Below are 16,841 nucleotides of genomic sequence, written 5' to 3'. Positions count from 1 at the left end.
CGCTAAATGCTGATTGGCTGACTTGCGGGGTGGTCGCAGCGTCATTTAAATGTCTTATCGTTCATTGGTAGACAGCTCCTGTCTGTCAATTTCACCAGAGCCGAACGTCAGATGACCACTTTTAGACTTACTGAACCTTACTTTTTCGATGGTTGATCTTGCTACCGCCATTAATCATATATGAGTTACATTAAGGCACTATTACCTCTGTACATTGTACAGTACCAGTCAAAAGTTTGGACACACCTTCTCATTCAATGGTTTCTCTTTATTTTTATTTTTATTTTTTTCTACATTGTAGATTAATATTGAAGACATCCAAACTATGAAGGAACACATATGGAATTATGTGGTAAACAAACAAATGCTCAACAAACCAGAATATGTTTTATATTTTACATTCTTCAAAGTAGTTGAATGAGAAGGCGTGTCCAAACTTTTGACTGGCTCTGTATATGAGTTACATTAAGGCACTTCTTTTTGGACTCTATTATCTCTGTACATTTACTCTTAACACTTTTGAACCTTTGCAAGTCCCCTAGAATGTATCCCTCCACATTTCTGTTTAGCTCTTTCATTCTAAACAGTCACATTGTACATCTTTTCAATAGTATGTTTAAGATATTTTCATTTTGCTTTTTTCAATGCTATATTTATGTTTTTGTATATGCACCAATAGGGCTACATCTCAGCAAACTCCCTGTTTGTGAAAACCTGCTTGGCAATAAACCGGATTCTGATTCTGATATCCCCCCTCCTCTCTAGGCTTGTATTAATAATTCATATTTTACAACATAGAAGTTGACAATTGATCTGAGTCTGTAGTAGTGTAGTGTGTGTGTGTGTGTGTGTGTGTGTGTGTGTGTGTGTGTGTGTGTGTGTGTGTGTGTGTGTGTGTGTGCAAATTGTGGTGAACACCAACGTATAGCACCCTAGTTATCTTTTAGGTGAATGGATAGTGATCTCCATCCATTGCACGGCAGAGCAGATAGCAAGACGGAGATAGTGTGCTGACACATTGCACAACCCAACTGGTGTAAAGGACTGAAAGGCCAGCAAAAGGTCGCAGGTGATTAGATAGCTAAGAGCTCTGTTGACATCACCTCTGGCATCATTTGCTACTTTATCTCAATTTCTCTTTTTCTCTATGTGCATTGTTGCCCCTAAAGGTCTCCGGTCTTATCTCTGGGCATGACAAAGAGTGAAGGCGAGTAAGGTCCTTCTCTGAGATGCCAAGGCCTATAAAACGAGCAGTCCAGAGAGTAACACAAAGACACAGGCACCTCAAGCAGCATTTGAGACACCTACGGCATCTTTTCACTTGCAACATGTGGAAGGCAGCACTCTTGACCCTGGGCTTGTTGGTGGCATTGGTAGACCGGGTGCGGTCCAACGACGCCCATCCCTCATTCTATGGGGTGAAACTGTGTGGAAGAGAGTTCATACGAGCTGTCATCTTTACCTGCGGTGGTTCTCGCTGGAGGAGAAGCGTGGGAGACTCAGGTAAGAGTGTGTACGAGAAACTATGGATACAAGTACATTTTTCGATGATGTGCAGTGTTTTCCTTGAGACAAACAGTAATATTATGAGAATTTGCCTGTGCTTTTTATCAGCTCTTATTGGAGAAGAGGCCTTTGACCCGTGGAACACAAATTCCATCCCTCAACTTGCTGGCAAGCAGGATCCTGCAGAGACCGAAGTATGGAGAGATCAAACATTAAAGGAGGCATCTGTGGCTACTGGATTCAGCCGCTTAGCCCGCTCACAAATTTCTGAGGGGGTGCTGGAGGCTCTCCGGAGTGCAGATAGGAAAGGACGGGATGTAGTGGTCGGACTGTCAAACGCCTGCTGCAAGTGGGGCTGTAGCAAAAGTGAAATCAGTTCTCTGTGCTGAATCTTGTTTCTTATTTACATTTTGTCCTGTCACTAATGCAGAGCTCCACTATTTTCCTATGTAATTGCTTCATTTCTTCACACCAAGGATTTTTTAAATTTCACATCCCATCCAACTATGTGTTGACTATAAATGCCAGAATGTGTATTTGTATCAACATTTGTTTACTGTTATTATAAGATATTGACATGTGAAATAAAGCGTTGTGTAGTTGGTATGACAGTATCTGTTCCTCTTTCAAAAGACACTAAAATGATATTACATGCTTTTGCAACACTTTTCTAAAGCCTTGTTTCAGAAATACAGTTTGAGTTTTGTCAAGGATTTCGAAATTATAGGAAGTGGTGGTGACTATGAATACACAGAGTGGCCTCATATTCAATGAATTAGTGCAGCTTTCTGTGATTTTGCAGGGGGTTAGACACCACATGTGACACACATTTAGTGTGATATACAGAACCAGACAAAAGTTTGGACACACCTTCTCATTCAGCTACTTTGAAGAATCTAAAATATAAAACATATTCTGGTTTGTTGAGCATTTGTTTGTTTACCACATAATTCCATATGTGTTCCTTCATAGTTTGGATGTCTTCAATATTAATCTACAATGTATAAAAAAATAAAAATAAAATAAAGAAAAACCATTGAATGAGAAGGTGTGTCCAAACTTTTGACTGGTACTGTATGTCCCAGCACCATACTGCCTCTGTGAAGCCTCTGCTGTTGGAGTTTGGATGTTTATTTCAGTGTGATCATAAGCATTTGCTCATCCTCCTTTCAGAGATTGTCCTCAAAACGGACCTTACAAGCTCCACAATGGTAGTAACTGTTGTAGCTGTAGTAGGGTTGATGATATTGTGTCCTGTAGCAGTTCATACAGATCAATTACAGGAGTTAGATGATGTGGGGATTTTGAAACTGACACCATCTGGTGGTCAGGAATGAAACACAACACCAAACGGTTCATGTGATAAATGTGTTCACTGAATTAAAATATGTGATGCCTCTTAATTAATCAACACATTAAGTAAACACTTAACACCGACAGACACAGTGGCTGTCCATCAAACAGAGAACCCAGCAGCTCCCCTCCCGCACAGTGAGTGTGTCCGCCGGAGCTACGGAAGCCGAACGCGATCAAACTGATCACCCGGCTTGATTGCAAGGCATGCAATCTCTGTCACCTACCAGCTAGCATAGCAACCGCAGAGACCCGCACAGACCAGAAGTTTGTAGCCAGTCACCCACATCGCAGTCACGTTGTATTTCATGTTAATCGTAAAAGCGTCGGTGCACTACTGTCTATAGAAACATAGATCTACCACACCGGAGCGAGCAGGTAAAACCTTTCGCGGTACTTCCATGATGATGCTAGGTGGCTATGCTAGTAGCCGCCGGGGAGGAGAGGGGGATGCGGCGGCTCTGTTGTGCGTAATACTGGCTCTGTTTGCGCCTTTGTTGCTTTGATTACAAACATTACTATCATAACACAACACCACGTCCCGGTGTCTAACGTGAGATAGCGCTGCTGTGTGTATATGTGTGTGTGTATATGTGTGAAGCATCACAGCGATGCTAAGCTAGCATGCTAGCTGAAAGAGCCACATATTTGCGTCTGGGCCTCATGTGGAATAAGACCGTCCACATCGAGATGTATGGCTGTCTGCTGCTTTACAGCCGTGGTGCTACGTTCAGGGCCCATGGTGTCGCCATGTCATCTCACACTGAAACTACAGATGAGTGCATTGTAGTTTACAGCAGCTAACCGTAAACCATGTCGTGTTGTTGCTATTAGTAACGGCAGCCATCACATGCCAGGCGTTCTGCAGTCGTTACTGCGTGTCCCTACGTTACTTGGGCGTTATGTCAGGTTAAAGGTGGGGCCACCTGGTTGCAGGAACCAGTATGTGTAATCCATGCATCCTAAACAGGTTATGTGTGCGTCTGTGTCCTGTAGGATGGAGTGGCAGCCAGATGAACAGGGTCTTCAGCAAGTGCTTCAGCTACTCAAGGACTCACAGTCCCCAGACACAGCAACACAAAGGGCTGTGCAAGAAGTATCCTTATATCTCTGTGTGTGTGTGTGTGAGGGTGAGAGAAAAAGGTGTGAGATTCAGCTTCATGCATGAGAGCTTGTTCATCAAAGTGGGTGTGCTGTCATGCGCAGCTTGCACCAACTGCATATGCTTGTGTGTTTTTATTGTGATTGTATATGAGTCCGTACTGCCCAAAATGTCAAGGTGTGTGAGCTTTTGCTCTATATGTGCGTACGGTTGTACTCCTTAACATAGCTTGCAGAAACTGGAGCAACTTAATCAGTTTCCAGATTTCAACAACTATCTCATCTTTGTCCTCACAAGCCTCAAATCCGAGGGTATGTATGTGCATGTCAAATATGAGGATTCTGACAATAGAACAGGCTTGTCATTTACTAATTAACCTTGCTTGTCCCCTGCTAATATGTCTGTATCTTACCTCCTCTTTCCCATTTTAAACATGTCTTTATCCTCTTCCTCTCTGCTGCCTTCCCTCTCAAGACGAGCCCACTCGCTCTCTCAGCGGCCTGATACTGAAGAACAATGTTAAGGCTCACTACCAGAACTTCCCTCCCAATGTGGCTGACTTCATCAAACGAGAATGCCTCAACAACATCGGAGACCCTTCACCGCTCATCAGAGCCACGATCGGTGGGTGTTTGAGTGAGAAAGAGAAATGAAGTGTTTGCTACATTGTTTCCAAGCCGGTGTGAGTCAGACTATTATGTAGGTGGTTGGACTTTTGCAGGTAATGTAGCTGTGTGGGAGGGAGCGCTGCATTTTAAAGCTGTATTGAAAGATTGCATGCAATGATGGTGGGTTAAGTTACTCGTTACCTATTTTGAACCCCACTTCGAATATATATTCAGGGAGGTGTTATTCAGGGATAGATAAAGTCAACAGGGTCAAGGTCAACAGTCTTTACCACATCAAATTTGTATAGATGGATAGATATTTTTTTATTTTCGTGTCATGCACAAAAACGTGCCCAACCCTCATGGGTTTACAAGACACCATACAGTACAGCTGCAGTGGATCCACATCTCATCAGGTCACATTTGATTACAAAATGACATGTTGCTTCACCGCTCCATCTTAAACAAAACATTCTGCCTTCTCTCCCAGGCCTGGCAAATAAAAACTGCTACAAAGAAGGTTCCTTTCCTAAAACACAACTCAAGTTTTTCGTAATCATCCAGCCAAAAGAAATCAACATAAATGGAAGTCATTTTACTGAAGAGGACGTCCCTTATGTCCTCGTAAACAGGACAGTAAAACAAAAAGTGCACCTCATTTTCAATTTCCCCGAGCTCACACAACAAACAGATTCTGTCCTCCTCTGGAGTGGAATGAAACCTAGCGATCTCTAGGGCTAATGGTAATGTTCCTGAGCGTAACTGTGCACATAGGGATCTTTGTCTTTTGTTTAAATTATACTTAACATAAAGTTCTGAATTATAGTTGTTTTTTACGAGACAATAAGTTCGTAACTTTGGTTTACACCATATGTCAACTGACCATTTTTCTTTATGCATAAGAAACAGTTTGGTCCTAATATCCTGAATATTACAAAGTAACCTGTTCTGAAAAATGAAAGACAGGTCAATCATATAAAACAGAGATTTCAAACCCTTAGCCCAGGGATGGCCATGCAAAATGTCCCAATGAAATATCTTTTTTGTAAGTCTCTGATCTGACATGTTCACAAGTCTGTTCCAAAGTCGAAGCATTTGACATTTATGTCGGATCTTTGGAGATTCCCAACCCATATCCCCAGTAATGGCCAAAACTGATGTTGATTTTTTAACTCCCAAGAATGATCTAATCGCTCTGTGGTGCACTGTGTTGCAACTTGTGTGCTCACCAAAACCCCAAACACTGGAAACATAGTCAGACACAGGACATACACATGAGTTATATAGTTGTGTATATGTATGAAATCCTAAATTACCACAGTGTTTGACTTTGTTCAGTACAGATCCTAGTGCTCTTCCCGCTGACTGAGCTAGAACATTGACAGCTTCTTTAAATGTCATGTGCTCATCGAGAGTAATGCCAAGGTATTTATACTGTTCAGAGTAAGATAGTACGGTTGAACCAAAGCCAAAAACAACTGAACTTCTCTGTAATGATTTGTGTCTAAAATGTACTATTCGTGTTTTGTCTTGGTTTACCACTAGTATACATCTGTATACATCATCTGTAAGCTCGGAACCTGAAGGTTAATTTGAGATTCAGCTCTGCAGTGTGTCAAGTTGTTCTAGTAATAAATCAGAGTTAGAAATGTATTCATACATTTATTTAAATGAATAGTGAAAGTGTATAAGTCCTTAGAACATTATGATGGTGATCCCTGTGCTCTATTATGCCTCATAAGTTATTGCAGCAATTATACCATTTGTCACACTGATTTGGTGCTTAACTTCATGATAAAAATGAAAAAATCCCTTCAAAATACCACATTAAGACACCAAGACCTTGAAGAACACCATAGAAAAGTCCATGCTGTGATTTGGTATTAACATTTTTTGACATATGGAGAGTTCTGTAAGAATTGCATTTTTCGGCTATTGGATAGCGAGCACTTGTGCTCACAAATATTAAGACTTGAGCTGGAGCTATATTCTCCCCCTCCCGAAAAGCTGCCATGACATGGTTGGCAAGGTACCACTTTATTCTTTGGGTTTTCTAGTTTCATTTGATACCTTTACTCTAGCTTCAATGCTAGTTTGCTACTGCCTTTGAAAGATTCTATGTAGCTTGGGCCCGTTGTTGGATCGCTAACCGGTTAAAGCTGATTTGCCCTTGATAACCTTTCTATTATCTCTCATAAAGGTATCCTGATCACGACCATAGCCTCTAAAGGAGAGCTGCAGGCCTGGCCGGAATTGCTGCCTCAGCTCTGTAATCTGCTCAACTCAGACGACTATAACACCTGCGAGGTCAGACTCACCTGCCTGCACACACTAGTAGCTTTGCAATGTTAATGTGGTAATCACATATACATCAGTTACTCGTTACTTTGTTTGTAACATTGTTTCTTTATGATTTTTCTCCACCTTTCAGGGTTCTTTTGGTGCTTTGCAGAAGATCTGCGAGGATTCATCCGAGCTGTTGGATAGCGATGCTTTGAACAGACCCCTCAACATCATGATCCCCAAATTCCTACAGTTTTTCAAGCACTGCAGCCCCAAGATCAGGTCAGTAAAACACCAGTCTTTAGACTTCCCACTTTCACTCTCCCTGTTTGAATCATCAGTATAGATCCTCCTTGTTTTTGTCTGTCTTTCTCAGGTCTCATGCTATAGCATGTGTCAACCAGTTCATCATTGGTCGAGCTCAGGCTCTGATGGATAACATTGACACCTTCATTGAGGTTAGTGCAATAAAATTATTTGCTGGTTCAATTTCCATTGTTTTAAAAACTTGCTTCCCTACTTTTAGCTCATTTCAGAGATGGAATATGTAACAATGCATCTATCTATTAGAAGGGAAATGTGTTTTTACTTTTGAATACAAGTCTCTGCTGTGCATGCATTCCATTGTTCCATTTAACTTTATGCAGCTTTACCGATAACAAGACTGTTAAAATCTGCATTTGTGAGATATTTGGCATCTGCTACATGAGATGTGCTTTGCAAGAAGTTGCCTTTAATGTAAACAAGGAAAGATTGTTTACTGCAACATGATGCTGATCTATTGTTTTATCTTATTAATGGTGCTAAAGGAAAGCAGTCGTTTATTTTTTATATCATAAAATGCTTACGAATGCACTGAAGCTGGTGCAGTTTGCACAAATCTCTCTTCAGGGTGAACTATGCTGCTTCAAAACTGTCCACATGATGAAGGCGCAGCATTTAAAGCATCACTTTCCAGTTTCATTTAAACAGATGGACACACATTTTACCCAATGGTGTTGAAGTAGTTTAGCATTAAAGTTGGTTTGAATCGACCAGCTAGACTTTTATCATCAACGGCTATGACAACATGGTGGGGTGTGGGTGGGGGGGCGAGACCTTGTAACCCTGTTCAGGTCATTATCAAACACTGTCAAGATGTAAATGCTGCAAAGCATAACAGATTAAAGTGCACTTGTGAAAGTTGTATCTATTAACTTTCTGGTTACCTTTTTCTCACCCTATTTATTGTCCGCCCTCAAATTTGTTGGCCCTGCAAATCCATCCTTTCTCTCTCTGCCACTCACCCCGTTTCTCTCCTTGTCTCTTTCCTATCCAGAGTTTGTTTGCTCTGGCCGGTGATGAGGACAGTGAAGTGCGGAAGAATGTTTGCAGGGCTCTGGTCATGCTGCTGGAAGTCCGCATTGATCGCCTCATCCCACACATGCACAGCATCATCCAGGTGAGGCTGGGACTTGATCTCACATGCAACTTTAAACTGAGAGTGTTTGGCTTTCCTTTCCTCCTCCTCCTCCTTCTCCTCCTCCTCCTCACCTCTTGTTGTCTGTCACCAGTACATGCTGCAGCGGACCCAGGACCCAGATGAGAACGTGGCTCTGGAGGCCTGTGAGTTCTGGCTGACTCTGGCTGAACAGCCCATCTGTAAGGAGGCCCTGTCCGGCCACTTGGTCCAGTAAGTGTTGACCTGCCAACTGGTTGTTGGACAGATTTAAGTTGATGACATGAAAGTGAAAATCAAGTGTTGTATGAATTTTATCAGATAAGTAATGGCCTCTCTCTTTTTACAGACTGATTCCTATCCTAGTGAACGGGATGAAATACTCTGAGATTGACATTATTCTTCTAAAGGTGAGCCACCTTTGGATACATCAGATGTTCCCAGCTCATTATACTTCTTCTTGTTTCTTCCTCTTTGACCTGTGTCCATTCTGTATTCACTTTTCTCTCTGTTGTCCTCCAGGGCGACGTCGAAGAGGATGAGGCCGTTCCTGACAGCGAGCAAGACATCAAGCCTCGCTTCCACAAGTCCCGCACCGTCACTCTGCAGCACGAGGGAGGGGAGGACGAGGAGGGAGAGGACATCGATGAAGACGAGGACGACGACGATGACACACTCTCTGACTGGAACTTACGTGAGTTACAGACACGCAGCTTGCTTTAGTAATCCTTTCTAACAACCACGTAGCAGACTTTTAAATTAAAACCTTTTTGTTGAGGTTTTGCAGGAAATAACAAAAGTGAAGTTAATTAAAGAGAAAATATTATATAATAACAGCATCTGGCACCAATGCCAGCACATAGATAAAACAAAACTATGGATGTATACACTGTATTTACCAACACAAAACCATCCCTCCCAAGTTACTGCCAGCGAGCTATACGTATGGATATCTGTCACTCCAAGGATGGAATACCCTCAGTGTATGGAGGCTCACAGACCTCCCAGGCCTGACCAGAGACAGACACAGAGAGAGCAAACAGGACACAGCAGAATTAAGCATGCCTTAGGCGGTATTCATTAAAAAATCCGGCACCTTCCTGCAGGTTTGTGAGGAGGCTTAGATGTGTTAATTTGGGCGGCAGAAAACAACTGCCATGAAACAATCAGAAAAATAAAGTTTTATTCTTCTGATTCATTGCTTTTTTCTCACTAACACTGGCCCCTCTCGTCATTCACTCTCTAGCTTGCTCGACCATCGCTGTGCTCTCCCTCTCCCGCTCATTGAGCCGAGAGGAGCGGCAAATTTTGAATGCTGTGTTTACAAACAGCATCCAACAATTTCACTACATATTATACCATTAATAACTTTTTTTGAGCAAGGGCTCAATGTTTAGAACTAGGTGTAGCTTTTTATCAACCATAACAACATATGCTACTTTATTGATTGATTTCCTTCAGTAAATGAATACATGAGTGTTTTTAATGTACATAGAGTAACAAAGATGATGAGATTTAATTGACAGATCTATAAAACTGATCTTCTCCATAAAGTATTAAACAAAAGCACCACTTTAAATCGTGTGTTTTCCAGAGATGTGCTCAAAATATTCTTGGAAATGGGTCATTCCTCATGAAAAAAGCAATGACTAATCATCTTAGAGCTGACATCCCTTATTCTCTTATGCTGTGTTATGTCAGTGATTCCACACAGCATTATTACAGTTTCAAAGTTATCTAATGCTGATTGGTCGTTTTCCCGTTCCAGGGAAGTGTTCAGCGGCGGCTCTGGACGTTCTTGCCAATGTGTTTCGTGAGGAGTTGCTTCCCCATCTCCTGCCTCTCCTCAAAGGACTGCTATTCCACCCTGACTGGGTCATCAAGGAGTCAGGCATCCTCGTGCTGGGAGCTATCGCTGAGGGTGAGACGCGACACAGACTTGATGTTGAAGTGCATTGTTCAGCCACTGATGTAGCTCGTGACAATAAAAGTCCAAAAATGTTGTTGTTGTTGTTCCTTTTTTAGATGTATAAAACTGTTTGTCCCTCCAGGCTGTATGCAAGGCATGGTACCTTATTTGCCTGAGCTCATCCCCCACCTCATCCAGTGTTTGTGCGACAAGAAGGCCCTGGTCCGCTCCATCGCCTGCTGGACTCTCAGCCGCTACGCCCACTGGGTGGTCAGCCAGCCCCCCGACGCTCACCTCAAACCCCTCATGACTGAGCTGCTCAAACGCATCCTGGATGGCAATAAAAGGGTACAGGAAGCAGCGTGCAGGTACAACTCTTAGTTTTTCCGTATGTTCGCATCTACTGTGTTTTCTTACTTTTCGCTCATGCATCTGTCTAACCAATCTCGTCTTTCCTACAGTGCGTTTGCCACCCTGGAGGAGGAGGCGTGTACGGAGCTGGTGCCTTACCTGAGCTTCATCCTGGACACGCTGGTTTTTGCTTTTGGGAAGTACCAGCACAAGAACCTGCTCATCCTCTATGATGCCATAGGAACACTGGCAGACTCTGTGGGACACCATCTCAACCAGCCAGTGAGTACAAAATGCAACACATTTACACAGCCCTGTTTTCACATGTAATAGATTACAATAAGCAGTTATGGAAACAGAAGAACCACAAGCCAAAATCACACACTTGTGTTTTCAGGAGTACATACAGAAGCTGATGCCTCCGCTGATAGCCAAGTGGAACGAGCTGAAGGACGAAGACAAAGATCTCTTCCCTCTCCTGGAGTGTCTGTCATCTGTTGCCACGGCGCTGCAGAGCGGCTTCCTCCCCTATTGTGAGCCGGTCTACCAGCGCTGTGTCACCCTGGTCCAGAAGACACTGGCTCAGGCCATGGTGAGCCACACTGACATGGACTCTTCAGAGGCAATTCCTGTTTTTCCTGCTTTACATAACTGCCACTTTATTCCCTCGTCCCGTTTCTGACCTTTTCTCTCCACCTTCTGTTCCCTTCTCTCTCTGTGTGTGTGTGTGTGTGTCTGTGTGTGGGTGTGTGTCACAGATGTACAGTCAGCAGCCAGACCAGTACGAAGCCCCTGACAAGGACTTCATGATTGTGGCTCTGGATCTTTTAAGCGGCTTAGCTGAGGGACTGGGGGGCCACGTGGACACGCTGGTGGCCCGCAGTAACATCATGACGCTGCTTTTCCAGTGCATGCAGGTGAGGAGAGCCCATGTGTGTGTGTCTCTTAATTTGACATTTGATGAGTCTTTTTTGCAATTGGTACATTAAATTCTTTTGGCAGACACTTTTGCATTCAAATTCTAAAGGAAAGTGAGTTGGACAACATCAAGAATTGGAAGTGCAATCAACAAATGTACTGCTTTAAGAGTGTTGGAGAGCTACATCACAAGTCCTTTTTTTCTCCTCGCTCACGTATATTTTTTATCAGTCTAAATTACGGAGCGTCTGTTCGTCAGCAGCCACATTTATCATACAGTTAAGAGTTGTTTGCTGCCATTTTTTGTGTTTTACAAGCACAAATGCATGTTAGTAGTAGCTGGTAATGTATGTTTTTTTTTTACTCAATTATGAAAACCTTTTGTTGTTTCTAACCTTTCCTGGAATCACTCATTTTAAATGTCAACACAGCTGCTGTCTTTAACCTGTATTTCCATATATTTTATCTGCATTGTCAAGAAAGTAAAATAAAGATTTTACCTTCAGCTCGGTAATGACAGCTGGTCACCACAGTATTTGTGGGCTGCGATCGAATTGAATAGTTTTTGTCTGACAACAGAAGAATATGTGCATGAGAAATGTGACCCCTCCCTCATTTTTCTCCTGAACTCTCTCTAACTACAAACACGAAAAACTGGTTCTGCTGTGTGAAGAAAAAGTCAGAAACCGATGAAGTGCATCATTAGAAATTAGTCAACTGACCATAACTACAGGCAAATATATACATTTACAGCCTGTATGTTTCTCGTAAAAATCCAACATTTGACACTGGGTGTTGTATGGTGAAAAAATGAATACATTTGGGATCTTAAAAATGCTAAGCCCAAGCCAATATTCTGTTAGTTGGGTGCCACTGGACACATTTTCCACTCTGTTAACAGTGTGTGTTCACATTTGTCTTTGTCTCTCTGTCTCTTTTGTCCCAGGATACGATGCCTGAAGTACGACAGAGTTCATTTGCTCTACTGGGGGACTTGACCAAGGCTTGCTTCCCTCATGTCAAACCGTGTATTGGTAATTATCTCTCATTCACATACAGTACTTAATACGCCTTCTTCCTCTTTTTTTTTGTGTAATGTGATATATTGTATTTTGTGTGTGTCCTGCAGCTGAATTCATGCCAATCCTCGGGACAAATCTGAACCCAGAGTTCATTTCTGTCTGCAACAATGCTACCTGGGCCATAGGAGAGATCTGTATGCAGATGGGTGAGTTGGTGCAAATCAATATTTTACATGATGCATTTAAGTGCTTGCACGGTTGAATATGAGATGCAGTGTATTGATGCGTCTCTCTATCAGGAGTGGAGATGCAGCCGTACATCGCTATGGTTCTGAACCAGCTGGTCGAGATTATCAATCGACCCAACACCCCCAAGACTCTGCTGGAGAACACCGGTACATGACTGCACCAATATTTTACTATTATTTTATAACACTTGTTTTCAAATGGAAGTCGACATGTTTTATAGATATATGTTAGGACTGACAGGCATTTAGTGTCATGATAGTTCACACACACTTTTCTAACAGCAGTCCTGACTCCTCTTTCTCCTCCTCCAGCGATCACCATCGGTCGACTGGGCTACGTGTGTCCTCAGGAGGTCGCGCCCATGCTGCCACAGTTTATCCGACCCTGGTGAGGAACATTAAATCTCTTTCTTTGGCTTTCATATCAAATGCTATGACATCTTTGTGGTGTTGTTTTTAATTTACAACAGCTGCACAGTTGCCCTAAATCACAACACATGTTATGTCATCCTCTGGTCTCAACACATTCTCTCTTTTTCTCTCTCTTTCCATTCTGGGCGTAATTCTGTTAGCTTATCCGTACTTGCAAGACACATTTGTGGCAGTTTTCTGTCCCTGTCAGGCAATATGCATTTTATTCTGTTCTTATTCTTCTCCTTTTCCCTCTTTGCTTTTTTGTGCGATCACATTGCTGCAAACAGCATTACAAGGGCTGCCTTATGGACATTCTTTAGATAAATGATTGGAATCAGTAAGCAGTGAGAATGAAACGTGGAAGTCTGTGAGTTTATTCGAGCCGAGATAAAAGACAAAAGTCCTCCCACACACCATCTTACCATCTTAGTTTGTTTTAGCTCACTTGCTCTCATTTCATAAATATTTCTCGAAGACAAAATAAGAGAGTTGAATTCTAAGTCGGGACTGCATCAAGTCTAACGGATGCTGATTGGTCAATATTGCATGTGGCAGGTGTACGTCTCTGCGGAACATCAGAGACAACGAGGAGAAAGACTCTGCCTTCCGTGGGATTTGCATGATGATCGGTGTGAACCCAGGAGGTGTGGTGCAGGTGAGACATTTGCACTGTAGTCATTAAGTTCTGGCTTTTCGCTGTCTTTATTAGGACTTAAACCTGCAGATGTTTAGGGCTTTCTGTTGAAACCTTCTCACCTCTTCCTCTGTGTGTTCAGGACTTCATCTTCTTCTGTGATGCAGTGGCCTCCTGGGTGAATCCTAAAGATGATTTGAGAGACATGTTCTATAAGGTGAGCTCACTTAGTAAAAAGCAACAGTGTGTTGATCCAGGGGTAGACACACAGTCCAGGTCGTATTGAGCAAGTTGTTTTTCCACATCCAGAGGCTGATTTGAACTCACCCTGATATCATCACACCCCTCACTCTCCTCTCTCCCCGCTATGTGAGTCACTGTGAGGTGTAGAGACCTGAGGTTTGTGTTCCTCTCAGTAACAAGGACACAGTCCCCCCTCAGGAGCTTACCATATGAAGGCCAACATGCTCTGTGCTAACCTTGTACAAAATCAATGATGCATGGATTCATACTAATCAACAACTTTTGTAATACTTTTATAATATTCCATTTGTGACATTTAACCTGTGTGCTGACAGCAAAGGGCATCCATAGTTGGCCAATTTACTGGTGATCATGCTTGTTCTATATCACTTTCGTTAGACTACTTCGGTTTGAATTGACAAGGATTGTCACCTAGTAAGGAAAATGCACTGAGCACACTTATTCTTCTCCTGCTGCTCTGTGATGATTCCTTCTCTAGCTTGGTTGAAACGGATTTCCCTGTTTGGCTGCTTCTAGACACTGTCAGCATTTTAAAACAAAATGCTCGGTACGCAGAGGGGGCGTACAAAAGTTTGACATGGGAATAAGTATGCATTGGCTCTGTAGTGAAATCCATATACCCACAACACTACAATACAAGTGGCAGTGTAGCAATCTCCTGCGCATGTGGGGAAGGCGTCCTTCAAGTGGAAAGTATAAACATAACTATTGAGCGTCTGTGGTGTCTGCAGCTGTCTGTGTATGCCTCATTTTGGTAGTATAACCAATGCTGCTGAAGAAGTTAAAGATTACTTAAAATAAGAGAGAACTTTATTTATCCTTAAGAAAATACTTGGGCCAAAGTTTGAACAAAGATTACAACAGAAGAATAACAAAAAACAATGAAATACAAATATAAACATACATGAACAATAGAATAACAATTATTAAATAAGTTTAAAAGAAGTAATGCTAACACCAATGCAATAGAATAGCAATAAGAGTTAAAGTGTGTTTAAAGTAAACAGTAAACTAAAATAGAAAAAGTAGAGTACGACAACAAAGATTAAATACAATAGTCAAATTCTAAAGTGTATAAGACGTTATACTGACACCAGTGCCTAATAGAGAATAAAGTAAATATATAATATCAAGCATGATATTGAAAAAAAGGTAGAAAATTATATTGCACATAGTGTAATGAAAATATTATTGCACATGAAATTCAAATCTTATATTGCACGGTGTTGATGATGTCTCTGAAATTAAAACGTCCTCCATCTTCTGCCCCTCTCCAGATCCTTCATGGTTTTAAGGAGCAGGTTGGGGAGGAGAACTGGCAGCAGTTCTCAGAGCAGTTCCCCCCACTGCTGAAGGAGAGACTGGCAGCCTGCTATGGCGTTTAGATTCTCTACACCCACCCAAGAGGTAAACCCCACACACATCACTATCTTTATATTTCTATTGTTTTATATATATATTATCATTACCCAAAGGTATACGAATGTTCATACTGAAGTAAACCTCATTGTGTCCGTCCTCCTAGGTGAGCCAGCAGGAGGAGGGTGAATGGGAAACTCATCCATCTGTGTATTGCACTGCCCTGATCTGGGGGGAGGGAGAGGGACGCTATTGGCCGCTCCCCTGACGGACGGCCCCCACGCCCTATGTGTTTGTCCATAGAGGGAGGGTGGGCGGGTGGGAGGGTGGGATAAGAGGGACTCCTCTAGATTAACTAGGCAGGGACCCGACACAGAAAAAAACAAAAACTAACTGGTAGGGACAGATAGAGAGGGACAGAAAGAAGGACATGGAGGAGAGAGACGGAGGCATAGATAAGTTGGGGAAAAGAGGGAGGCAGGGAGAGAGACCAGCAGAGAGAAAGTTCAGGGAAAGAGAGGGAGGGGGAATCAGTTACAATGCAGGGAACAAGAGCCACAGAAAGGTCTGCTACTGGGAGAACAGGGACAGTTGAGAATTTAATGGGATAGTTAAACTCAAGAGTAACCGATAGCTTGACCGACGCAGACAGACCAACACAGACTCACACACACACTGCACATGCAGTACATCAAACTGACTGTGGGTGGCACTATTATTTAGACTTTTTATGACCTACTACTTGTAGTTAGGGACAGACAGACACACAGACACAGACAGACAGACAGACAGACAGACAGGGGTTTAAACTCTGTTCGTTTTTTCTGGGTGATATCTTTCTTTTCCTGGGGAATAGGATTCAATATGAATAACTTCATCTGTAGTCACTGAATTCTACTTAGCTGTAAGATAATCTCGCTATCCGCCTCTGTTTCCTACCTTTCATTTCCAGTGCTGCTTCACAGAGCTATCCATCTATCAGACATACTCCTGTCACATTTTCTACCTGATCGAGAGAGAGAAAAAGAATAAAAGCGAGTGTCTTTCCTCGTGGCTTCACAGAAACCATTCCTCTAGTGAGGGAGGATTAGGGCTAACACATTTGTTTTCTGACCAGAGGGGAGGAAACAGTAGAAAGAAAAATCACATCCTTAGTTGTCCTCTGAGGTTTTGTGTGTGTGTGTGTGTGTGTGTGTGTGTGTGTGTGTGTGTGTGTGTGTGTGTGTGTGTGTGTGTGTGTGTGTGTGTGTGTGTGTGTGTGTGTGTGTGTGTGTGTGTGTGTGTGTGTGTGTGTGTGCATGCATGTGCAGTTTGTAAATCCTCACTTCGGCATTCTGTGTTAACGGTGTGTTAAATATGTATTGTTTTTGATATGGTACCGAGCTAAAACTTGACTCCCACCGCAATGTCCTTGGCACCTGTTGACTGTGAC

General features: G+C 42.5%; 2 protein-coding genes across 3 annotated transcripts; both read left to right on the top strand.

Annotated features, from left to right (window-relative positions):
• The first annotated feature begins 1,301 nt into the window (after nucleotides 1-1,301).
• rln3b (relaxin 3b) lies at nucleotides 1,302-1,968 on the top strand. Its single transcript, XM_054605169.1, has 2 exons — nucleotides 1,302-1,503; nucleotides 1,615-1,968. Exons 1-2 carry the CDS (start codon nucleotides 1,329-1,331, stop codon nucleotides 1,893-1,895), a joined length of 456 nt encoding a protein of 151 aa, XP_054461144.1. The 5' UTR covers nucleotides 1,302-1,328; the 3' UTR covers nucleotides 1,896-1,968.
• Nucleotides 1,969-3,036: 1,068 nt separating this feature from the next.
• LOC129095473 (transportin-2) lies at nucleotides 3,037-15,689 on the top strand. Of its 2 annotated transcripts, none has more exons than XM_054603926.1 (24): nucleotides 3,037-3,237; nucleotides 3,856-3,955; nucleotides 4,197-4,272; nucleotides 4,436-4,585; nucleotides 6,770-6,876; nucleotides 7,001-7,134; nucleotides 7,229-7,310; nucleotides 8,171-8,293; nucleotides 8,406-8,524; nucleotides 8,640-8,700; nucleotides 8,813-8,984; nucleotides 10,059-10,211; nucleotides 10,342-10,567; nucleotides 10,661-10,832; nucleotides 10,948-11,142; nucleotides 11,309-11,467; nucleotides 12,415-12,502; nucleotides 12,598-12,696; nucleotides 12,790-12,885; nucleotides 13,051-13,126; nucleotides 13,708-13,807; nucleotides 13,929-14,003; nucleotides 15,328-15,457; nucleotides 15,576-15,689. In XM_054603926.1, exons 2-23 carry the CDS (start codon nucleotides 3,857-3,859, stop codon nucleotides 15,433-15,435), a joined length of 2,670 nt encoding a protein of 889 aa, XP_054459901.1. In that variant the 5' UTR covers nucleotides 3,037-3,237; nucleotide 3,856; the 3' UTR covers nucleotides 15,436-15,457; nucleotides 15,576-15,689. The 2 variants fall into 2 exon arrangements, with proteins under 2 accessions (XP_054459901.1, XP_054459900.1); XM_054603925.1 differs by having other exon boundaries at nucleotides 10,948-11,172.
• The last annotated feature ends 1,152 nt before the right edge of the window (nucleotides 15,690-16,841 follow it).

This window comes from Anoplopoma fimbria, chromosome 9 (assembly GCF_027596085.1).
Source record: "Anoplopoma fimbria isolate UVic2021 breed Golden Eagle Sablefish chromosome 9, Afim_UVic_2022, whole genome shotgun sequence".
In the NCBI taxonomy this organism is placed as follows: domain Eukaryota; kingdom Metazoa; phylum Chordata; class Actinopteri; order Perciformes; family Anoplopomatidae; genus Anoplopoma; species Anoplopoma fimbria.
This window is presented reverse-complemented; position numbering and strand designations above follow the sequence as displayed.

Coding starts and splice junctions, on each gene's coding strand:
- rln3b (XM_054605169.1), top strand. CDS start 1,329: ATGTGGAAGGCAGCACTCTTGACCCTGGGCTTGTTGGTGGCATTGGTA. Junction 1,504..1,614: donor GAGAAGCGTGGGAGACTCAG/GTAAGAGTGTGT, acceptor GCTTTTTATCAG/CTCTTATTGGAGAAGAGGCC.
- LOC129095473 (XM_054603925.1), top strand. CDS start 3,857: ATGGAGTGGCAGCCAGATGAACAGGGTCTTCAGCAAGTGCTTCAGCTA. Junction 6,877..7,000: donor ACGACTATAACACCTGCGAG/GTCAGACTCACC, acceptor TCCACCTTTCAG/GGTTCTTTTGGTGCTTTGCA. Junction 12,697..12,789: donor AGAGATCTGTATGCAGATGG/GTGAGTTGGTGC, acceptor TCTCTCTATCAG/GAGTGGAGATGCAGCCGTAC.